General features: G+C 32.4%; 1 protein-coding gene across 4 annotated transcripts; it reads left to right on the top strand.

Moving 5' to 3' along the window:
- Positions 1-936: 936 nt before the first annotated feature.
- Positions 937-14,700, top strand: LOC110109545 (double-stranded RNA-binding protein 8-like). Of its 4 annotated transcripts, XM_020840651.2 has the most exons (7): positions 937-1,275; positions 2,089-2,169; positions 2,946-3,000; positions 3,266-3,456; positions 8,401-8,660; positions 13,485-13,698; positions 14,191-14,700. In XM_020840651.2, the coding sequence occupies exons 3-7, from the start codon at positions 2,993-2,995 to the stop codon at positions 14,526-14,528; spliced, it is 1,011 nt and encodes a 336-aa protein (XP_020696310.1). In that variant the 5' UTR covers positions 937-1,275; positions 2,089-2,169; positions 2,946-2,992; the 3' UTR covers positions 14,529-14,700. The 4 variants fall into 4 exon arrangements, with proteins under 4 accessions (XP_020696310.1, XP_020696311.1, XP_020696312.1 ...); XM_020840652.2 differs by lacking the exon at positions 2,089-2,169; XM_020840653.2 differs by lacking the exon at positions 2,946-3,000.
- The last annotated feature ends 10,900 nt before the right edge of the window (positions 14,701-25,600 follow it).

The raw sequence follows: 25,600 nt of genomic DNA, 5'->3' as shown, positions 1-25,600 counted from the left end.
CAAGCAAGAAGATAAGAAGAGAAGAGAAAGAAGAAGAGAAGGAAGAAGCTTCTCCTCGACCACCGCGGGAGCTTCGCCGGACCACCGCCAGAGTTTCGCCGAACCACCACCTGAGGCCCTCACCTTCGCTGGACCACCACTTGAGGCTCTCTCCTTCCCCGGACCACCACTTTACGTCCTCACCTTTGTCGGACCACCACGTGAGGCCCTCACCTTCGCGAGACCACCACTTGAGGCCTTCTCTGCACAACCTGTACCGATCGTCCCGGACGATCCGACTTCGTCCGGACGAACCTGGAGCAAAAACACAACCTGTACCGATCGTCCCGGATGATCCGACTTCGTCCGGACGAACCTGGAGCAAAAACTGATATTACACCTTCGTCGGACCACCACGTGAGGCTCTCACCTTCGCGAGACCACCACTTGAGGCCCTCGCCTTCACCGAACGACAACTTGAGGCCCAGAGTTCTGCCAGACCACCATCTGAAGCCCGGAGTTCTGCTGGATCATCACCTGACACCCGGACTTCTGTCGTACAATTATTACTTGTAATATGATCGCCCTTGCAGGCGAAGCCCATTGTAACCAACTCAAGTTCTATTGGAATTATTATCAACGTGGTTTTCCCTTTTTTCAGGGCTTTTCACGTAAAAATCTTATGTTATCTGTGTGTGAGCTGGATATCATGCAACGCTAAGACATAGTATTCTAACCTTATAATAATATTTATATGATAATGAATAATTTTAATATCCCAAATAGACGGTAATATATAATTCCAATATCTCTAAAAATGAGCAGCTTTAAAATTTTAGATTGTTTTCAATATTTTTGCGTACGCTTTAAAAAAAAATAAAAATGGAAAAGCAATAATAATTTATAGTTTTTTTTTTTTAGGAAAATAATTTATATAGCTGATCCGTTCATCCTTTGTCGTTCCAATTTTCTAAAAAAGCCCTAGTTTAAGTTCAGGCTTCCCTTTTAGTGAAACATTTGATTTAGAAAATCTGGATCGGGAAGGTCCAGTTGAATGAGTCCGATTCGCTGTTCTCCACTACCTTGCGGGCTTGCCTTCTTAATCCCGAATCCAGGTACAGGGAGTAAGCGAAACTGAGATCCAGAGGGAAAGTTATAGTGAGACTGAACGACTGCGAACGGGAGAGAAGGAGAAAGTTCGACGAAGAAAGAGATGGAGCAAGTGGTAGATCATTGCCGAGGATGAGGAGATAGGCGTTGCTGCTGATGAGCTCGAGGAATAATAAATCGAAGAAGGTGCGATGCCTAGTTCCTCTTAGCTCATTTTCTTCTCTCTTTGGGTTACGGTTGGTTGCTGTCTGCCTCGTGACCTCCATCGCGTGGATTCGTTCTTCAGAGAAAGAGATTTAAGCTAAATCTTTTTTAATTCCTGCTTAAAATAGGATTGCAAACAGCCCCATAGGGATGGAAGTCCTCGTCCATAGGAGGAAACTTCAACTAGCTTTAGTTAAGAAGCGTTATGGGTTCGTTGATGGGATATTTTTTAATCAACATAAGCAAAACCCTGAGACGGGAGAATCTGAATCTTAAATAATTTTTCTTATGTTTTGATTTGAATGATGAACTACAGGTTTCTCGTGGGTAAAAATATTTTGAAGTATGTCCTAGATAAATTCCCCTTTGAATGGATTATGTAGCCTGAATTTGGGTGATTTTATAGAAATAACTTACGCAAAGCAATACTTAATATAAGATTAGTATGAAAGTTTCCTAATTTTTCAGCGGTCTCATGTTTATTGTTTGTCTAAAATCATTTTGATATAATGAGTTATATTGGCAAATCTATGAAATTAATATTTAGCATTAGGAATTATTCATAGCTTGGTGATTTTATATTAATTTACTATGCTTAAGTATATTTTAAGAAAAAAAATTATATTAATGAAGAAAATTATACATGGTATTTTGAAATTAATTACGAATATTTGTTAAGGAAAATCCTTAGAAATTCTTAGTTACAAGAATATCTTGAATTATTTGTTATGATTATGTAGCACTTCTTCTGCATTGTATCGAGTGTATGTTTGACATTAACTTTCTTGAATCTAGGGTGTATCAAACACTACGTGTTAGAGGGGGAATAGGCTGGAGTCATGATTAATACGTCTGGCCTCTTGTAGTCTACTTCAGGTGGATGACTTCTACTTGTTGAGGAATGAATACTCTTTCTTGTTAGCGATGTTTTTCTTGATACTTGTTATTGATTTCTTTTCTTTGTTAATATATTGTCAATCTTGCTATATCATTCATAGTGATTTGATGTTCATATTGATATATGTGATGCTTAATTAACATTATCATGTTAATTGTGACATAAACCCTTGGAAATGAATCATGTGTTAGGATAATTTTTTTTCATGTACATTGCCTTTTTTGATGAGAAATAAATATTTATTTATGCTAATCATAGAGACTTTTTTTATTGCACTTTACTCGTGAAAATATGAGTACAAGCCATGCTTGTGTGCTTGATGAATATGATTGTTGGTAGTACTATTCTATTGATATTATTGCTAGCCTTGTCTATGAACTTGCACAGGTTGAATTCTTTTGGAGCTGCAATGGATTCCATCAGGATGTTGAAACCTATTTTATGGTATTATGAAAAATAAATCTTGTATTGTAAAGTATAATCATATATATATATGAATAGCCAAGAGTGTGTTAGCATTTAAATGTAATGACTATTTTTCTTGTTTATAAACTCCATTATACCATTTTTTTCATATTCACTCCAATGCTTCATGCCATATAATGTTAGTCTAGTTCGATGCAATAATTTTTTTTTTTCATGATAATATGACTTGCTTAACATGCGCCATTTGATTGATCAAATTACATGCTCCATGCATTATTATTGAATTTGTTTCTGGCAAAATCACATCTATTGATTTCTTGGTTTTCAGGGTTGTGCATCATTGAGAAGAGTTTCTATATTCATATCTTAGGCATCATGGGAAGGTGATTTGAGATTGTAAAGTTATTTATTGACTTAAAAGTTTGTTATGTCTTTTGTTAGATAATTTTTTATAGTTGGTAGGCTTTCAATTAATTTCTTGTGGATATATTATTTAGATGCCATTGGATTTTAGATGCTTTGAGCTTATTTTTTTGTGGATATTTGTTATTATGAGCATATTATTTTGTGAGTATATTATATTTATTAAATTAATTTTAAATTTATCAAGTTAACTCATTTTGTTAGGTTATTGTTGACATCTTACAGGCCCAGTGGGCGTGCTATGGCAGTTAGTAATTTGACAGCATGTACTTATCCACAACTGACCTCTGAGGGGTCTCCTCATGCATCACAGGTGACACGTTCATCTGAGAATAGGATGTCGAGTGGCAGCAATGGTCATAATGTAGTAGAGAATGGCATCAATTATGTGAATCCTTCATCACCTTCCTTGGGTGGTAATTTCTTGTGGACAACTTCTTTATTTCTTTATTTTGATGTATTTCATCCTTGTACTTTGGGGCTATTTGGTTTGCTTCATTTTGGTTTTTGTAAATTATTATAAATGTAGGGGTTTTAAAAATACAAATGTTTGGGGTGATGAAAAGTAATGCATAATTAAATTTTAAAACTTTTGAAAATTCACTCAGTTTATTTTTTATGAATTAAAAAACGGCCAATTTGGTTGATTTCTAAACAAATTGTGTATAGCTGCTATCATTGCCACATCCTGTCACCCATCACCATCACTATCGTCTGCCATTAGACTTTACAATGAATTCATTTTATTTCAAATCATACACTAAAAAGTACATTGTTTTATTTTTTTAACATTTAAACAAATAATTCTAAAACATTTCAAATACTCTTCATTTATTTTACATTGTATTTCATTTACTTGGCATTTTTTCTTCAAAAAATCAAATGACCCCTTAGTTGAATTCTTCTACATATGTTGCTTTGTGTTGTGTAAATGTGGGGTGAAGTTGGGTTTGGGGTGTCAATAAATGACCGAATACAACATCTCAATGTAATTCTGAGTCCTGCTCAAAAAATTCAAGCTTGGGTTGAGCTAATTATTATTCAGGTCTATTTTGTGGACCTGTTTATTATTCAAGTTGAGTTTAAGTTGACTCGAATATCCTGAAATTAATTCAAAATTGGCAGAATTGTTATTTAGGTTTGGGTTTTGAAAAGCTAGAAATATGTTGTGAAAATAAACATATATTATTAGGTAAAACATGTCATATTCAGGTTAATTTGTTGGTGTTAATCTAAAAATTGTATGATCTGTATAATAAATGGGTTAGGCTAGTCAAGTTTTTCTTAGGCAGATTCAATTCGAGTCAAGTTAGGCTTAGATCAAGCTGTTTGACCCTAACAATAAAGGAGTTAGTTTAGGTTAAGCAAGTTTGGATTCATCTAACTCCATGTCAAACCCAAACCTGAACCATCAAATTGAATTGACATCCCTAAGTTGGGTAATCCGACACCGTGCTACGTGGAATTAAAAAACTTTGTATATATGTAGATTATTTACCTGTTTTATCTGAAATGGCCTTATTTTGTTGGATTTGAGCTTCATTTGCATCTTCTATCTTCTTTCTCTTCATTCCGACATAAGAAAAAAGGATTTTTTTTCTTTTTTAGATTTAAATGAGAATTTGACTCTTAACTGGACACAATGAAGAAAAATGATTCATATAGCCGATTCCACGTAATGGGATAAAGGCTTGATGATGTTGTTGTTGTTGTATTCATTTCAATGTCTGTCTTTGAGTGAACTTCTACTTTTTGTGTTAGCATTTATTGAAGTCTTCCATAGATGCATTTATATTAAGTACTATTATATATGCAAATTGGACTCTGTGTACATACTTTTCAACTTTGAAGTAGATTTTCATCTAAAATTTCATTTGGTTCTTTAATTTTTTTTTGTAGGAACAACTTTTGACTTGAGAAATGTTGATCACAAATACTTCAAAAGTCTTTAATATCCATACATGCTAAAAGTTGTGTATTATGTATTTTTTAGCCAAATTTTAAGTTAGAACAGTGTGGAAAGGCCCCAACACGGTTGGAACATGCCAAGACACAACTAAGACAAGTGATATTGAACTACTTTTATCTCGATGAGCCAATTTTATAAATTGTGTTTTCTTCTTGATGATGATGATAAGGTGCATTTAAAGTGACATTGGTGTCGGTGGTGATGATCATGAAACCTAGTCTGTTTTCACCATCTCGATCCAGATTTTTGTAAATCCAAAAATTATGGATTTGAATTACAAAAACAACAACTTTCTCCTTTCCCGACCAAAAATTAGCCGCTGGAATTCACCAAAAACAGTCCACGAATGGTGCCAAGACTTACTCTGATATCAATTTGATAGGAAACACTTGTAAATTTTAAGTGAATCCTAGCAAAAAGACAAAGACAGTAAGAAAACTCTTCCAAACTACAATAGAAAGCCAGAAAAATAATAATTTTATTGCAAGAATCAAATAGATCGAAAGAAAACAACAAGATACAAGTGATCCTCTATTTGAGAGGAGGATCGATCTCTCCCAATCTCTAGACGAATCTAGAGCCCAAAACTTAAACCTAAGAGATCCCAAAATTAGTCAAATTCAAGATGCCCTAACCCTAGGAAAACAAATTATTTAATGCATACAATTCAAAAGGAAATCTCTAAACAGTCCATGCATTCAATTTCTCTCCTAAACCTCCGAAAAAAACCTTCCAAACATGGTCCCTTAGCTCCTGTGATGGGATTGGCGAAAGAAAACAACAAGATACAAGTGATCCTCTATTTGAGAGGAGGATCGATCTCTCCCAATCTCTAGACGAATCTAGAGCCCAAAACTTAAACCTAAGAGATCCCAAAATTAGTCAAATTCAAGATGCCCTAACCCTAGGAAAACAAATTATTTAATGCATACAATTCAAAAGGAAATCTCTAAACAGTCCCTGCATTCAATTTCCCTCCTAAACCTCCTAAAAAAACCTTCCAAACATGCTCCCTTAGCTCCTATGGTGGGATTGGCGGAATTAGAGGCGGAAGGTTTCTGCCTCTGTGTCTCACGGGTCGATCCTGCAGGACCGGCTGGACCGGTCTAACAAAATCTTCCTACATGGTTTCTCATTTCTCCCAATTTTAGTGGAGATTGAAGATTTTCAAGGGAAGTTATTTTCTTGTATTCAGAAGTCTTGGGATTGCTCATCTTTTTGTTTGTTGCTATTCTGTGATTTCTAAATATGAGTTTATATGTGTTATTGAGTTTTGTCAATTTTGCTTCTTTCTTATTTAAAAAACAATGTAATTTAAATGAAGCATAAGGCTTGGTGATCTTCGCATTAGTTTCACATTTTTATTGCTTTTGAAAAAAAAAAAAATACGTTTTTTTATGAAGGGATAATTTGTTTAATCATTGCTTTTGAAAAAAAAAAAAATATTTGATAGGTATTCTACATTACCCTAATGAAGGAGTTGGCATGAAAAGTTAGACGAGCCAATCCCATTTAAGCCAAGAAAGGCATACTGGTAGATAGATTTTGATGCTAAATTTGGTACTTCCATCCCATGCCACGAAATGCGGGCACAAGTGTTATGCATAACACATAGGCTAGAAGAACCTCCTCATCATGTTAAGAAAGACATGCATCGACGATCTTGAGAAAGGATCCACACATATTATAACAAAATAAATACGTCCTATCTTTGTTTACCTGTAGGGCATAGGCCGAGTACTAGATTCAGTATCTCTTGTGCTAATTGCTTCTCGGATGAGATCTGGTGAAAGTTCCGGATATTACCATTTCTTAGTATTGAAAGTGGTCTTGTAGATATTCTATTCTAGGGCCTCCACATTATGCCAGGAAAGGCATGTATGATTAATAGTTTTAGCCTTTGCTTATGGAGGAACAAAATATGTAACCCACCAATTAATTGTTGATAACGTTGAGGTCATAATAAGCGAATAATATATCAATTATTCTTCTTTATGTGAAAATCCTCCTTTGATTTCTACTTGGAATCAATTCTAAGTTGATCAAATCCTTATTGAAATTTCGCAAACCAAATTTTTGAAAAGAAATTCTTAAAGAATGATCTATATTAATGAAAAGTGTTTTCAAAGGATATACACTCTTGGGATAATTAACCATAGAGGCTTACCCTTATGTGAAGACTATTCCCTAGCATAAAAATAATCTTTTTAGTTCATACATCGTGTAGGAAATATTTTTAGGCATATAAAAATAAAATACAATTTTATTGTTGAGTCTATAGCAAAATAATAATCTTTTCGTTCAAGATAATGTATTATTTTCTTTGTTGTACTCAGTCATGCCACAGAAATATTTAACCGTTGAAGATAGAAAAATCCCTTATAACATCCATGCAACTTCTAGTTTTTGTCATTATGTCAAATGGAATTCCATGCCCTTCAGTAAGGACATTGGCAGCTTGTCATTTTCTTAGAATTGTAATCTGGTATAGGGTACTTGTCCCCTTCACATTGCAGGTTCTAGTACAACGCCCTCTTAATCAATGACAAAGAGTAGAAACACTCTATGCTTTGTATGGTGCATCTTTCAGTTTCTTTGCTTGTTTCTCCATGGCTGCATAGCCGAAGTTAGTTAATTTAAGAAATAAGAGGAGACCATTGTTAGTTTATTCAATTGTATTTCTTTTATTTGAGTTCAATTTCTATGTTTTGTTGTTGAGTTATTGTATGTGAATGATGCATTTGAAAAATATGTTAAGCATTTTAATGATGTGAGTATGTATTTCATGTTCTTTATGGATTACTGTGCATGCAACCATATGGATTGTTTATATTTCTCCATTATTTATATGAATGGATAGCTATGCAGTACTTTGTTCAACTTGTATATAGTTGCCACATGTTAGATTACTATATTGATTCTTGACTTGTTTTACGATTTGCTCTGAACTTCTCTGAATTGGCATGATTCTATATAGATGATATAAACAGTTTTTGAAGTAGTGATTTTGGGCAAATTCTAACAATTTGATTCTATTTCTTGCAACTAAACATCAGATGATTGAGCCTTTTTAGGGCTATATTAAGTTATTAGCATGCCAACTAGCCTATGCTTCTCAGTTATTCACTGAAGTATCCTTGGGATTTACAATAAAAAACTTTCAGCTGGATATGGATTTAAAACCTTGTTATCAAGCCGTGACATGAAGTTTATAGAAATTACTTAGTAATAGTTTACATGTTATTAGTTCATGGGCCTTCTTGTTGTTGTGTTGGTCTGCTTTATGAATCGTTTAATTTTTTTAGTACATGCAATTTTGCTATAGCTCAGATCCCATTGAATGTTTTTTTGTTTTGTGCTAATTTATATTCCTTTTCTTTCTGGTTCTTAGTGGTAGCAAATTGCTATGTATTCAAAAGCAGGCTGCAAGAATATGCACAGAAAGTTGGCATTCCAACTCCTGTATATGAAACTTTGATGGAAGGTCCTTCACATGTACCTGTTTTCAGGTCATCCGTGATTGTTAACAATATCAAATATGATTCTTTGCCTGGATTTTTCAATCGGAAAGCTGCAGAACAGTCCGCTGCTGAGGTTGCACTAGTGGAATTAACTAAATCAGGCCAGATGACAGAGAGCATTCCTACAGTTGTAAGTTTGCGTGCTTTTAGCTTCTGTTAATTATTTCATGAAAATTATGTGTTCTCATGGCTTTTCATGCTTTTAACTTTCGGTTTCTTTAGTTACATTTTGCATTTACTTGAATTCAATATCTGTTCATTTATTGCTGTGCAGCATGGTCGTACTGTTGTGCAAGAATTTATTCTTCTCAAAATTTTTTTTCCTGTTAAAAATTCTATTTTATATTTGTTTCAGAGCTTATTTCTGCTTTAAGTGATGGGCCTATTATGATCATATCATTTCCCCATAAATATTTATGGACTATATAAGTTATGGCATCCGTGAAAGAATAAGAAGTTAGCTCCTGAAATGTTACAGCTGCTATAATGGATGGATTTCTTGTTTCTTGTAGCTCTCCTTGTTTCCTTCAAGTTTGTCTTCCGCCCTTGACATTTTTTGCTTTGTTATGTATACTGTCCTTCATAGATTTTATGATATGACATTATATGGGATGATGTTATACCAATCTTATCTACCGATCTAGGGTTGTGATATGTGAATGGATAATTCGAGGATTGTAAAGGGAGCATCTTTTATTCAATAAAAATTATAGAAACTAATGAAGTGCATATGAACATGAAGTGGATTCTTGTTCTCTCCTCTTGAAATTCCTAAAATGTGATTTTTTATTTTGTTATTGAAACTTGCTTATAAATATGGAGCAGGAAGATGATGCAATCTTTAATTGTGGTGATTTTCATTGAATTTGATGAGAAAATTAATGATTTTGAGGATTCATTTGTTGACAGTTCTCTGAATGTCATACGTTGCATTATAGTTATACTTAAAAATTAAGTCTAATTGAAAGAAAACTATAATTTTTCATACTTGAATACAAGGAAAATTTTGCAAACTGGTCATTAATAGTGAGAGTTGCATGAATATCTTATTCACATTTTTCATAGGCTGCATTATTTGAAAATTCAATACTTCGATGTCCATATAAGATAGATTTGGATTATTATTTCTACGTCCTCTAGGTGTTTAGTTCACATCCAATTGGCTACTTGTATTAATAGAATTATGTGTGAAATGTTGTCCATGGATGATGTTCCTATTATTTGTAGTTGACTTTGGTTATATGATGTTGATGTTACTTATTCTAATAAGTCTAATACTTGCGCTTCAAGAATAATGGGAGAAGGATAGTTCTAAAACTTGTAAAATCTAAGAGTAAATTTCAGTCCATAAAATATCTAGTCCTTCTAAGTGAAAAGTTGCATATTTTGAACCTATATGTAGGAATGTGCATTAGTTGGTTTAAAACAAAAAATCAAACCAAACATATTTGGTTAATTTTGATCTGTTTCTAAAGGATGGTACAGTTTTTAGTTGGGGAGTATGGCTTATTTGGATTATGGTTAATGATTTAGCTTTAAAATTAAAAAAAAAAGTTTTAACGAAAAATCAAAATTTCATTAATAAATAGTCAAAGCTAGTGTAATTTTTCATGTTTATATAAGTTTATTTGTTTACATTTTATTTAGATAATATTTTAAATTATCTTCCTTTATTAGGATATTAAAGTTGATTTAAACCAAAATTGAATTGGATAAATCGAACTATATGCAGTTCGGTTTAGTTCCGTTCTACTAATAGATTGGTTGATTCAGTTTTACCCATTTTTTGGTTTTCAATTAATTTAAGAAATCCATCAATCAATCCATCTAAATCGATCAAATATTGACCCCTACTAATATGCATTTTTGGGCAAGAGAGTATGATTTATGCTTTAGTCATGATTTTGGAAATTAGACCGAACCTATCAGTTCAACTGTGGGCCAATCATATGATTGGTATAGTCCATCTTAAACACCGGCTCTGCATCAAATCGAAATGAACCGGTCATAATTGTTAGTTCGACCGGCGAATTGTAGAATCAGTCCCACCAATTTCCTTAAATCGATTGGTTGAGTTGTTGTCTCATTTAAATAATTAAATTAATTAATTTAATAAGTTTTGTATAAAATATTAAATATAACAAATTAGTTTAAATTTATTTTTTTAACATTTCAATAAGCATTAAATTCTTATAATAATCATTTACCAAAGAGGAGCAAACTAAGCTTTTTCACATGGGTCCACCACCTCATGTGTGTTCCTAACTCTTGCAAACAAAGAGTTATATAAACAGAAAACAAAGAGTTATATAAACAATATTAAACGAAAGTTCCTAAGTGAGAAATGAAATAACAAAGTTGAAGTTGTTAAGTTCACAGATACATACACTATATCTTTTTAAATAGATTTTTTAATTAATTTTTATATTGTGAATAATATTTATTTTTAGTTGATATTATTTAATTTTTATCTATTTATTTGTATTTATTTATTTATTTTAGTATGTTTGATTTTATCTTATTTCACGAACATATGTTGCCAACTCCTTGGATTCTTCCCTTTTTCTAACTCCTGAATTTGATTCATTGCTTTGCTAGAAAAATCTACATAGCTTGTTATTGAAGCTATTTTTTATGATGAGATTGTCTCCTGTGTTGACGGTGGGTTTCAAAGATAACCTATGCATTGGCGAACAAAAAATTAAGTCTTCATTTGCTTTGTAATTCTAAATACTAAATTCATTGGCATTGAATTTGTCCAAGTTGAGCTCATTTAATGGTGATCTTCGTGTTTTCACTTAGCAAAAATGTCAATCAAAGAATAAATTCTAGCAGATTTATTTTAGTATTAGTGAGTTATTTTATTTTATTTTATTTCATTGTGTGATTTTATATTTTGTACAAGCTTATGGTTAATACAGATGAGAATCAAATGTGTTCTCTATTTTTTATTCCACATTGATGGGTTGATCTATGTGGCTTGATAATTTTGGGTTGGTTTAACTGGCAATTAGTTCAAGTTTTTGGATGGTTTGGAACTAGTGCTCTCTTGTTTTAATATGGTTTAATTTTTTAATACAGACTATGCATAAATCTCTAGATATGGATGGTTTTTAAAATTATTGGATATGGATGAGAGGAAATCTTGTTTTGTCCTTTGGTTGTTTCATGCTACTTTTTATGAGATTCCTTTACCCCATACATATTATTGACTACGGCTTCCTTTAGTCATTTTACTATGTGATGTCATTTTGTTGTCGGCAAGTTTCCTCCATTGCTGACTATGGCTTCCTTTTATCCTTTTGCAATACAATTGTTACAAGTTTGTTCTTTTTTTTTTTCCTTCGTTCCATGCTATTAGCCATGATAGACGATAGTGCTTCTTTAAACCACTTTATGTGGAAGCTCTTGGGCACTTATCTTGATTTAATTTTAATTTGTGAAACAATCTTATCTAATAGATTTATGATTGTGAAATATATAAATTGATTGTTTGAGACTGGTAAAGGAAGTAAGTTTTATTTAATAGATTCTAGTTCTCAACTTTGTGTATGCTTACTATGTGTGTGATTCTTTTGAGTGTTATACAAGTGCAACTACTTAATTTTGTGAGAAGTCATATCGTTGTATTGGCATGAGGCATAAATCATCTCCATTTTAGTAATGTCTTTTATTTCTATTATTTGCTAGTGGTAATTGATGTCTTGATTTTTGATCAAATTGGCAACAACTAGGATCAATTGAGGTGTTAAATTTCATTTGTTCATTGATTTTAAGGGGTTCAAATTTCTCGGTTATTTTTATTGTTTAAATTTCTCATTGATTTTTGGTTTGTATTTTGTGGCCTTGGTCTATGAATACTACTTTTTTGTGTGATCCACATTCAGAACATCATTCTAGCTGTACTAGGAACCTTAAACCCTTAGGTGCTTGTATCAAAAGAGCTCGTATTGAAATCAACAAGCTGACTAATAAGCCAATTTTGATTTGGAAGCATTCTTGGATTGTGCTAGGCCTTGATCGAATTGAGCTTTGCTCAATATTATATCAAAATGTATATGAATATGAATGCATATTTGCATTTTTATTTAACTTGATTCGTGTTCGATTAAGAGATTGTGAACAAGCTTGCTTATAAGATATGTTTAGAACTAAATTAAATTCTTAAGATTAGCTTAAATTTATATTTTGTAGATTTTTACATAATTTTTAGTTTATTATAATAAATAATTTTTATTTTTATAAAAAATTAATTTATTTTTATGTTATACTCTTTCATTAAAATGAATTTGTTCATGTTTGCTAAACTTTTTGTTTAAAGTATTCATGAACAAGTTTGTTTATAAGAAGAATAATTTTCTGAGCTTGCTTGTTTGGTAGCTTGAAAATATTTACTAAATATGTTTGTCAACAGGCTCGTATAAATATATTAAAAAAAAACATGCTCGTATGTTCCATAATAGACTCTATGGTAATTGTTTGTTATTAGGCTCGATAAAGCTCGTTTGTTAGCTAATAAACATCTATAAAATAAAGCTCATTAATAGTTTGATAATGCTCGTTTATTTAAGACTCGATATTACAAAATGAATCAAACACAATCCAAAAATGAACATCTATCATTTTAAACGAACCAAGCTTAAACACAAATAGAAAAGCTCGAATTGAGCTCGAACAAGCTGATGATAAACAAGCTCAAACATGAATAAGCACATGCTTGGTTCAACTCAGTTAGTTTGTAGCTCTAATTTAGCATATCACTTAATTGAGTTGATATACTTTGTACATGTTTATTTTACACATCACTGGTAGATATGATAATGCTGAATTGGTGAACAACTCACTCCTATAATTTTGCACAGTTATATTATTGTTACAAACTGGTATAGAATGAGTCGAGGTTGTTTTTTCTTATGTTTTTTTTTTCCTAATCCTCTTAAAATACTGTTCCCAGCATGAAACTGGTCTATGTAAGAACTTGCTTCAAGAATATGCTCAGAAGATGAACTATGCAATCCCGTTATACAGCTGCACTAGGCAGGCCTCAGGAACCAATAGCTTCATCTGTACCGTTGAGATTCATGGAATCCAATATATTGGTGCTGCTGCTAAAACAAAGAAGGAAGCAGAAATTAAAGCTGCACGAACTGCTCTTCTAGCAATTCAGAGTATGCAATATTGTTTCTTTCTCCTACTAATAGTCAGTCTTTGGATCCTTCTCTATGTGTATTGTGCTTATAATACTTTAAGTATTGGAGTTTTATTTGGACTTATAAATCATTTTAATCCAATTTATTGATTTTGTTATTGTCTGCCCTTTATGCTTCAAAAGAAATGGCACCACTTAAATGAAATTTCGTTTCTCATTTTCATACAAAGTGTGCTCATCTGTGGTCAAAGAGATTACTGAAACGTTGCTTAAGTGCAACTATTAGGCTTCGTTTGGGACTGCTTTCTTACTGCTTCTTAAAGCAGTTTTTTAGCACAACAAATAGAATTTTTATACTAGAAAGCTGCTTTAAGAAGCAATAAGAAAGCCGTCCCAAACGAAAGCATTAGTTGATCAGGAACTGGGAGAGAATTTAGAGCACTAAATAGCCTCCGCATCTTTTTTTTTTTTCAAAGATGTGATTAGCTGTGTTTTCACTTTTGCCTTGCAGGTGCATCTTTGGCTGGCGCCCACGGCGCTTCCCCGTATACTGTGCTTCCCGGCAAAAAGAAAGGAAAAGAAACCGAGCAGCCACAACCTGAATCAGCTAAGCCATTGAAGCCGAAGAAGACTAAATTCAAGAAGAAATGGCCCAAAAGAAGAGTTCCAAGAAGAAAGAAAGATCATCAGAACTTAGCTAAATCAGTCACTGATGAAACTGGAGAAGTTAATGCTGAAGTAGTTGCTCTCGCTCTTACCTCTGAAGATCTCACAGTTAAATATTTAGAGATGTTGGACAAAGAGATCAAGTTACAGTTACAGTTACAAGCCCAGCCAGGATTATACTGAGGAAGAAGTGGAGATTTGTGATTAGTTTGTGCGATATCTATTTAAGCCATTGATAGGAGTTAACATTGGATATTTATAATTAATTTCATAGGCTTGAAAAGAGAAATTATGGAAGTTCACTTTGTAGCTACCGTTTGATTTTTTATGGAAATATTTTGTATCATCCTCGTTACTCTTATACTAATCTTGCACTTTGCAATGAAAAATTATTCTGTGCGGACGCCCGATGCTGTTCGGAGGCGAATCAGGATGCGTCATGTCAACTTTTTTTTTGTGTATAAATACGGTGTATCAAGTAATGTGACGCATTCTGATTTACCTCTGAATATTCTAATGTCCACACAAAATAATTTATCCTCTATAATAGAAATTATTTTGACAATTTATGAACAAAAATGCTGAAGGTATAGCCACATTCAAAAAATAGATGAGTAGTAGTTTCGAGTTCATCATTGCAGAAACAACATCTATTAGGAACTATGATACCACGGGTAGCAAGCACATCAGCAGTTTTTAACCCACCCCTAAAGGCCAGCCAAGCGTAAGCAGAATAACAAATAGTTGCCTTTTTATGCCAAATGAAATCGAACCAGGGGACTTTATGCATGCCAATAAATAACTGCATGTTAAAATCAGCAAATTTTGGGTATTGAGTATCCTTCCAAAAATGATTTTCCTGCGAGGAGTCGATGCTAACCAGATTAATGAGGGTGACAAGTTGACTGTCAATACAGTTAGGAATATGCCAATTGCCATTCTGAATAAGCTGCGAGACTTTCCAGTCAAACAGCTTTGTATAACGCTGAGACGTAAAATATAAACTCTACAACTCAAATCTTTTAGTATGCAATAGTTTAGCACCATTTGTGAAAACACTCCCAACATACTTCTTCAATAGCTCATAATCATTCTTTTAATTAAGAATAACAAAATATGAGTGGTCAATACTCTAATAAATAACCTCGGATAGGTCAAACATCTTTGATGATTTCTTTCGACATCTTTCACACAAGTTAATGTCATTGAGCAATGCACTGAAAAAAATCTCGGATATGTCAAACATTCTTCATGGATTTCTCTAAATCTCTTTTATACTATTCAATGCAATCAAGCAGTACTCAGAATAACGACCCCATGAAGGCATTTCCAAGAGGTAGTCTCGAGGGGAAGCTAGCAGTGAATAAAATCCTCACTAGAAAGACCCCATGAGTGCAAGTTACCCCGGAAAGAAACACCCACAAGGCGGCCTCAATGGGAAGCTAGTAGTCGACAAAGTTCTTACTAAAAGTTTGATGGAGCCTCCACTCATTCAAAACTCTTAGTAGGTAAAAATCACAAAAGGTTTTGAATTGTCCAAAAACCTTCAAGGCAAAAGCCTCAAAATAAACACATGTACGTAATTCAAAGTTTATTGAAATGTTCAATTCGACTATAAGTTTATTGAAATCAAAGTTTGAAGATCCGAATTATTTGAAAGTTTATAATTAGAAATTACCTCTAGGTCCTTACTTTTCATATAAAATCGTATGAAATTGTACAAAAATATATAGCTATTATCTCCTACTTATTATTTATTATGTGCTTGTTACCCGAAGCCAGATAGAAAAGGCGAGCACTCAAAATCACATGTTCTCTGCTCATTGGAGGCCCACAAAAATTCATTTTCGAACTTTCATTAGTATTATCAATAGAAGCCGTTTGGCTATGAATAGGATTGAACTCAAATAAATTTAATAAATTCTATAAATTTAATAATTTTAGTGGATTAAAATTTCAAAACTATTTTAAAAGATATGTCATTTTTTAATAAATTATTTAACTATTTAGTTATAAGAAAATATTGTTGATGAGAATATAAATCAAAGTTCTGAGTTTTATTTTAAGATAAGTGTAATATAGTTGTTAGTTAACATTATATTATTTTTAAAATAAATTCAACATTTAATTATTTTTTAATCATATAGACCTTATAAGATGAAATTAGATCGAAAAATTTGGCCAACAATATCAGCTCGATAGGCCCGCCCATTGACCCGTGTAATGGAAAGTAGCATCACATGCTATGGCGTTCAATTAGTCAACAATTGTAGTAATAAAATATGCTGAAATAAACGAATGTCATACTTCGTAAAGGAATGCGGCTCTGAGCTTCTCCAATACTCTCCATTGAAGGAGAGGGCCACTCTCTTCCCTCTCTTTTGCTTTCTCGTTTCGATTCTATTCTGTTCCAATTCTTCTAAACTTTTTTTCTCCTCTTTAATTTTATCTTCAAAAGAAAAGAAAATGTTTAACCAATCTTTTACGAGAGAGTTAAATGCACAAAGGAAAAGAGTAACAGAATAAAGCGTGAGAGCACGAATCTCAATGCATGGAGGTTAAGTTATGTGCCCCAATGGTTATATTAATTTGGTTCAATCTTGTATATTAATTTGGTTCAATCTTGTGTGTATATATATATTGTGTGTGCGGGATGAGCGTTTGAACCTGATCTGACTTGTTAGGATTATTTAAATTGTTTCAATCAATGTGTTATGAGTTCGAGTACTACATTGCTACATTTATTGCCTCAGGCAGCTTGCCTGGGTCGTTGGCCAGGAGCTTTGGCTACCAATCAAGATGTATTGAGTTCAAGTCTCAAATATGTGATGTGTTTATGAGTTTAACTTAATTGGCCTAAATGTCCCCAATATTTATTATTTCTTAAATATGATGATAGATGCTTTTGTTAAATTTTAATTGAGATTGAATTTTTTTAATTAATTTATTTACTAATAATGCACGATTAGTTTTAAATGAAAATTTGGTTCTTAATACGACACAATAGAGAAAAAAGAAACATGTAACTGATCTCAATAGCTAGATAAAAGCTTGATATTGTTGTATTAATGAAGCATTATTAACATAAATATAAACACATACACTATATATTTTGAAAAAAAAATAAATTAAAATGTCATGATGACATATTTTCTTAATAAAGCTTGAATTGGAGATGAAATAGCCAAATATTTGATTTGGATTTTTAAATTTCAATATAATAATTTTAAAGCGTTTATAGTAATAATGGCACATATTCTAAAAAATAATATATATTTTTTTTTTCATGAAAATTGAAAAAATAAGACACAACAATATAAATTTTATTGGTTGCTTCACTTGTTCAAATTGTAAGAAAGGCGCTCCATTAATTTTTTTAAAATTATTATTTGAAAAGATGTGAACGAATATCAATGACAAAGATTAAATTAAAAAAAAAAAGTAAAAAATTGTAAAGATAAAACATATTTGTCTAAAAAGAAAAGGAGAATATTGATGGCAATATTTGAAAGGTGGCAAAATTTGATCGATCACCATCGAGAGGCTCATTTTTCGCCTAAAGAAAAAGAAATATTCCGAATAAAAAAAAAAGTGTTGCTAACATTGCTTTTGTATTCATTTTCAATTATTTTATTTGAACATTAAAAACTTCACCAGAATATTATATATTATGTAAAATTTAATATAAATTTTATGGCATTCTGTGTAAATATGCATTCAACTTCTCCTAGCTTCAATTCTTCCATTGATGTACCATTACCCTTTAATGCTTATTATTTAGATAATTAAATCTAAAAAATATAAGAAATGGTTTGGTGAAGAACTATACATCATATACATCAAAATATTTTGAGTCAGAATATTTTTATCGAAGTTTCAACTCAATGAATTTTTAAAATATTATTGAATTTACATTAATATAAGTGAAATATAAATAGATAATTAATTGTCTGATCAAAGTCATCTGACCAACACCATTCAAGTGTTGCATCTTTAGCATTCTTCAATATTTACAGAATTACAAACTCATATTATATACTTTGTAATATGAGAATATTATAAATAGGATCATGATATTTAATTTAAATTTGCAATAGGATCATGTATTAAAAAAAATGCCTAGTTTCTAAAGAATGATTTGGTGCATTCAGAATGCGCCAAATCATTTGGTGCATTATTTAGAATTAGTCAAATGAGTTGGTTCGTCCTTTAGAAATAGTCAAATTATTTGGCGCATTCACTATAGTCAGTTGAATTAAAATTTAAAATTATTGTAGTAATGCACCAAACAGTTTGGTGGATTCAATGGAATGCGCCAAATAGAATGGTGCACTCCATTGAAAGCTCCAAACTGTTTGGCTTATTCTAAATATGCTAAATAGTTTGGTGCATTCAATTGAATGTGTCATTCTGCTTGGTTAATTTGCTTCTTTTTAATTTTTTTTAATACTCTATTTCTATTTCTAATTTAATTAAATAATATGCTCATTTTTAAATAAATTCTTGTAATCTTATCTTCTTCAATTAAAGAGAAGAATATACTCTTGTAATAAATATCATGTGTGTATGCATAAACACACATATATATATGCATATTTTATATGACAGTATGCAAAACAAAATAAAATTATAGGATTGCCAATATATTTTATGTAAAAAAGCCAATAAGGTGGATGCAAATGAAAAATAGAAAATAATTTATATCAGCTTAAATTTTTAATAAATAATATATATGATAAAATCTATGATTTTATTATTTAAATAATTTTAAAAAATTAATTTTTAAGAAATATATAATAAAATATTAAGATATGTACATATAATTAATAGATTAAATATCATAAAAAATTAACAAGTATAAAATTTTAAATTGGTTGTGCTAAAAATTTAATCAAAATATTCTAAATTAAACTATTTCAAGAAAATAAAAATAAATAGAAAAAAGCCATGAATGGACCTCAAAAGCTCGGTCCACCGAGATTAGCGGGGAAAATAGCCGGCCTTCGCGGTCGTAAATGCCCTCTGGTCCACCGTACTTGGTCGGGAACAGCGATGAATGGACCGAACCCAGCGGTGGGGCCTCCAAATCCGGCCGGGTCGCGTGACGAGAACCGGTCGGGTTGGTCCGGCCTTTTCGGTGCACTTTTACTTTAGAGACGCACCCACCATCACGCCAACTTTCCGTCGAATGGCCAGGATCGCCTGACTCCATGGGCCCCATGAAACCTGTGGCTGCCGGAGCGTAGTGCCTCTCGTAGTAGCTTCCCTTGTGGTCCCTGGAAAAAGTTGTTAAAGTGTAAATGATCGTTGTTGAGTGATTGAGACGGCGCCCGACGGCAGCTGAAAATAATAAAATGGATATATATCTATATTATAGAAAGCGTGAGGGTTAAAATGAAAAAAAAAATGATGAAATTTAAATATTCTATAAATTGTCATACATATATATATATATATAAAGTTGTAAACAAATTATTTAAATTTTGAACATGATGATTTAAAAGTCATTTTGATTTGTTTTATAAAATAATGTTGGAATTAAATTATTTAAGGTGAAAATACATATTTTTATATGAAAAAAATGGATATCAATTACAATTTTTAATGTTTTTATAAGTTAATTAACAAATTTACTTATGTGCTACATACAAAATATAAATTCTCTATGCGCTTCTACCCATCTAACTCTGGATGACAACAACCTTCATTTCTCCACTACTTATCAAGGACCTGACGCTGTCTCCATTGCTAATGGGTCATCGCTACTTATTCACAACTTCGACCAAGGTCCCATTCCCCTACCTGACACACCCCGCAAGCTTCACTTTGTAAAACGGTACAGAAACGAAAACTGGAAAATAAAAGGAGAAATTATATTTCGTTCTACTCTTCAGATATACAAATACATTGCTATATATACCGAAACAGTTAAGCTAGAAAATACAATTCTAAGATGTGGTTTTTTTATCTAACACACTTGTGTAATCTTCTTCATGTTCCATCGCTCACGCATATTTTTTTTATATGTTTCTAAACTAACATCTGATAATTCCATCATTATAAGTTTTTATGCTAACGGGTTTGAAATTAAGGATCTAGTACCAACGACCGCTTCTTTGTGGGCATCTTCATAATGGACTCCATCAGATTCAAATGTCTCCCGACACTTCTCTTATGGCTTTCACCGCCAATACCACATCATCTCAACTATGGCATGCTTGATTAGGCCATTCGAACAAACGTCTCCTCTCGATTTGCGCAGAAAGCCTACCCGAACTTACCAATGTATCGCATTCTTTTGAGTGTACTTCATGTAACGTGACCAAGAGCCACAAGCTATCTTTCAATAAAAGTTTTTCCGTCTCTTCTTCCTGTTTGATTTAATCCACTCTGATGTCTGGGGGCCGGCCTCGCAACATTTTTTAGATGGATATAGATATTAAGTTGTCTTTATTGATAATTTCACTCGCTTCTCATGGCTTTATTTCATGCATTCAAAACAAGAAGCCTTTACAAAATGCAAGTTATTTTACAATCTTGTTAAAACTCAACATCACTGTACTCCCAAGATTTTTCACTTCGACTGTGGTGGCGAATTTACAAGCTATGCTTTCCAACTTTATCAGCAAGAGCTCGACATCATTCATCAACTCAGTTGTCCTCACACTCCCGAACAAAATGGTTTAGCCGAGCGTAAACACAGGCACCTACTCAATCTCACTCGCACTCTTTTACATGCTTCCTATCTTCTAAATCAATTTTGGGCCAAAGCGCTATCCACAGCTCATTATCTTATCAACTGACTTCCTTCTAAATCTATCTCCCTCCAAACTCCATATCAACGTCTTCACGAAAAATCTCCTACATATTCTCATCTACGCACATTTGGATGTATGTGCCTCCCTTGGTTAAAACCTTACACATCAAACAAATTCTCCCCTCGGTCTAAAACTCCTTTAAAAAATTAATGAGTGAATTTGAAGAACTTATTATATCTGGACTCGACTTGACTCGATTTGTTTATAGCTTAAGATAAACCAATAGTTTAAAATACTAAATTTAATGGAGACAAATGAGATCCAAATCATATTTCCAAATTTAGTTTAAATGAATTTTAAAATATTTGAATTTATATTTGAATGAGTGTAATAGATGAATAATCAATCATTTTTTATATTTCACTCAACTCTAAGTAAATATAAGAATTTAAAAATTCATTCTAACTAAATTTGGATAAGAATATCCTCACCTATTTTTTCCAAAGGTAGTGATATTAAATTTTATATGAGGGCATGCATGTCATCCATTCATCTCTTCTTCATCAATCTATGATATTATATCTGTATTATTAAATTTAGAATTATTCAAGAATCACACTTAATTCTGCTAAGAATCTTGAGTTTAATAAAGAAATAGGAAGTATTAAAAATGAATTATACCAATAAGATGCTCTAAATTTTTTTCGATAACAAATTTGAGTACAAAAGATCGTATAATTTGAGCTCAGCTTTTGACCCTCTATTTATAGATTTGAGTTGGAGCATGAACATTACATAATTAGCACACTACAGGAAAATCCCCTATTACCGGCGATTTTTCCAGCTGAAATTGGTTAATTTATGGCGGAAATTAAGATTTCTAACGGCTTTCCGTCGGAAATTTTTCCGCCGGTAAAAGCGGTGTAGGAAATGACAACATGCAGCTAATTTCCTGTGGTAACTTTTTCTGGCGGAATAATGCTGGAAATCTGTATAAAAAATAGTCATACATATTCCGCTGGAAATATGTTGAAAAGAAGTAGAAAAATAGTCCGCCGGAAATCCATCGGGAAAATTTGTCAATAATGAACGATTTTCTTGTAGTGTTAATATGTTATACATAAAATAAGGGAAAAATGTAATAGTTGTTTAGCTATATTAGAGTATTTAAATCGATAAAATCATAGATAAAACTCCTAAGAAATTATTGACTTTGTCTGTATTGAATAATTGCTAGGATCGACATTCATAAATGATTGGCCTCTCAATGCAAGAACAAAAGTTAGTGGCTTATCAGCGCCGTAGTAGGTACTTAACGTGCTTGTTTGTTCAGCCTAGTCGTCTAGCTCGGCTAAAAAAAGGTTAGAAAAATAAAATGGACAACTTAATTAGTCGCTTATCAGAGCCGTTTCAATTGACTAATCGCAGTCCCATGTGCCTATCACCATAGAGCTGAATTAAAAAAAAAATCATAGTGTAGTACTCATGTTTAAGAACAAAAAGATTGACCCACGAAGGTTTAGGATTGCTGGTGGGCGAGTACGGTTGGGAACCCCCATCCCTGGTTTGAATTTTCTCTACTACGTACGGCCTCTCCTTTTCAGTGGGGCAAATCAAGTGTGGGTCCGATGCCGGTGGATGTCATAGCTAGGTTCTGCCGATAGATTAGTTACATGGTCCAGAGCTATTTTTGGAGTGGCAACAAGTAGATCCCCTGTTCCAAAAAAAAAAAAAAAGATCGGTGTGGTACACCATTTGATCGATTTGATTATTATTATTATTATTATTTTCCTTGGTATGTTCTTCTCTCTGTTAATGCATTCATATTAATATTTTTTTTTACATTTGTGTTTCTCTGAAAATAAAAAAATAATTGGTTTAGGATGTTTTTGCTTGTTTTTCTAAGAATGAGGTATATAGCAATGTCGACTATATGCCAAAAGTTTGGACAATTAAAATTGGTTTCAACAAAAAAATATATATTTAGATTGATTGGAATTGATTTCAATCATCCAGAAAGAATTACAGGTTGAGATACTATGATACGTCATCTCAAAATTATCTTGAATGAGCACAAATCTCGAGGCAAAAGTTAGTTGGAAACTTCAAAAATTAATTTTGGGAGCATATGAACTCCGATTTCAGCGAGCTTACAGTCAAACTGATGGGCAAGGCCCCGTGGTTTTTTCCCTTTTAGGATTTTCCACGTATAAATCCCGGTGTTCATTTTCTCTTTACTGTTTGTGTGTTAAACTTACGTGTAACGCTCGGACGCGAATTTGCAAACTCTACCGCCGCGTATTTTCGAACACGCAACAAGTTAGACTATATATGTGATGTTATAATGATATTATAAAGAGAATCATCATTCTAAGAAAAGAGATTGGGAAAAAGGAATAAATGATGTGAAAATAAAATGATTATTGCCGCGTGTTAGATGTTGAGTAGATCAAGATAAAATTTGATCATTTTATCTACAATGGTTGATTTACATGAAAAAATAATGGGACGTAAAAAAGTGATCGATGGTTCTTGTCTGATAGATTGGGTTTTATTGTCTTTGGATATGGGCTTGAGATTCAAAAAAGCTTAGAGACATAAATAATTATGAAGCTCCATTCAGACAACAAGGCCACTGGACTATGGTCTTTTGACCATTGTTACTAGGTCATGATATTCCAAGCACTATCATCTATTACAGTTGTGAGCCGTCTAACCACTATCATCTAACTATGATCATTTAACCAACGTCATCCGACTATAATCATATGATGTCCATCTGCCCACTACAGTCATCTAACTACAGCTCAACAGTCATCCTCTAACTGTCATCTTCCAAGTATCATTATTCGACCACATCTATTACAGTTTTAAATTTTTGTACTACAAAACTGCTTTAAGAAACAATAAAAAAAGTCGTTCTTCACGAAGCCTAAATATACATAAATTAGAAGAGCCACATCTAGCCAAGAATTAATGAACAAATGGAAGTGAATATGTCAAACAAAAAGAAGAAGAATATCATATGCAATGCAGATCATATTGCAAGAGAGGAACATTTTGAGTGAAGTGAACTAATATTTTCTTATTTTAATGAATTGCTTAAATAGTTATTCACCTCTTATTAAAGGTAAAATTGCAATATTATATATAATTTTATATGATTTTTCTTAGATGTAGAACCATCGATCATATACCATAGAAGGAAGTAGGGCTGTCAATATTTGACACGACACGAAAACCCGACCCGGAAAATCCGGGTTGGACCCGACCCGATTTCAAAACGGGTCGGGTTCGGGTTTGGTATTATTGATCGATGGTTCTAATCTAAAAAAAATCATATAAAAATTAATATATATATGCATTTTACGCTTTAAATAGAGAGGCGGAAATAACTATTTAAGCATTCATTGAAATAGAAGAATATAGTCTTACTTTACTAACAAAATGTCCTCTCTGACAATAATGATCTGCTATGCTAAAAGATATTCTTTCTATCTTTTGTTGCTAATATAATTCACTTCCATTTGTTTCCATATAATTATTGGGCTAAGCTGCGGCTCTTCTAATTTATGTATATTAGGCTCGGAAGGAACGAAAGGTTTTTATTGTCTTTAAAGCAGTTTTGTTAGTATAAAAAATTTAAAAATTATTTTAAAAAAAGAATAAGAATATCTTAAAAACAGTTTCTTTGTAGGTACAAAAATTTAAAAATTATTTTTAAAAAAGAATATAGAATATATCTTTAAAGCAGTTTGTAGCTACAAAAATTTAAAATTAATTTTAAAAAAGAATTAAGAACATCGACATCCCAAACGAAACTTCAATCTCCTACTTCATTAACATTTTGCTCTGGCAATTATCATTTAGTAGGTCCAAGCAATTGAATCCTTTGTTTCAGCTGGGAATCAAATGCAAACACCGTAAGTATTTTGGCAACAATGCATGATTATTAAGGAGACGGTATGCATTAAAGTTGTTTGGGGAAGATTGACAAAGTCAATGGGCATCAGTGTGGCAAATTTATAATAGCAAAGGCATCATCATATGGTGATTGTGGTCGAATAACGATAGTTGGAAGATGACAATTAGGGATGACTGTTGAGCTGAGTTGGATAACGTAGTGAGGAGATGGACATCATATGATTATAGTCAGATGACGTTTGGGTTAAATGATCATAGTTAGATGATAGTGATTTAGATGGCTCACGCTGATAGATGATAGTGCTTGGAAGATCAATGACCTATATTAGTGGTCAAGACCATAGTGGATGCCCTGTTGTCCGAGTCTGGGGAAGTTTCATAATTATTTATAATGATCTCTAAGCTTTTTTGAATCTCTAAGCCCAAAATATTAAAATTAAGACAATCAAAACCCAATCTATCAGACAAGAAACATCGACTCTTTTTTACGTCCAATTTACTTATTTGTTTCATGTAAATCAACCAATGTTAGAAAATGATCAAATTTTATCTTGATCAACTCAAATCTCTTTT

The sequence above is a fragment of the Dendrobium catenatum genome, unplaced genomic scaffold (genome assembly GCF_001605985.2).
Source record: "Dendrobium catenatum unplaced genomic scaffold, ASM160598v2 fragScaff_scaffold_489, whole genome shotgun sequence".
NCBI lineage: Eukaryota > Viridiplantae > Streptophyta > Magnoliopsida > Asparagales > Orchidaceae > Dendrobium > Dendrobium catenatum.
Note: the sequence above shows the minus strand (reverse complement) of the source record. Positions and strands in the feature narration are given on the sequence as shown.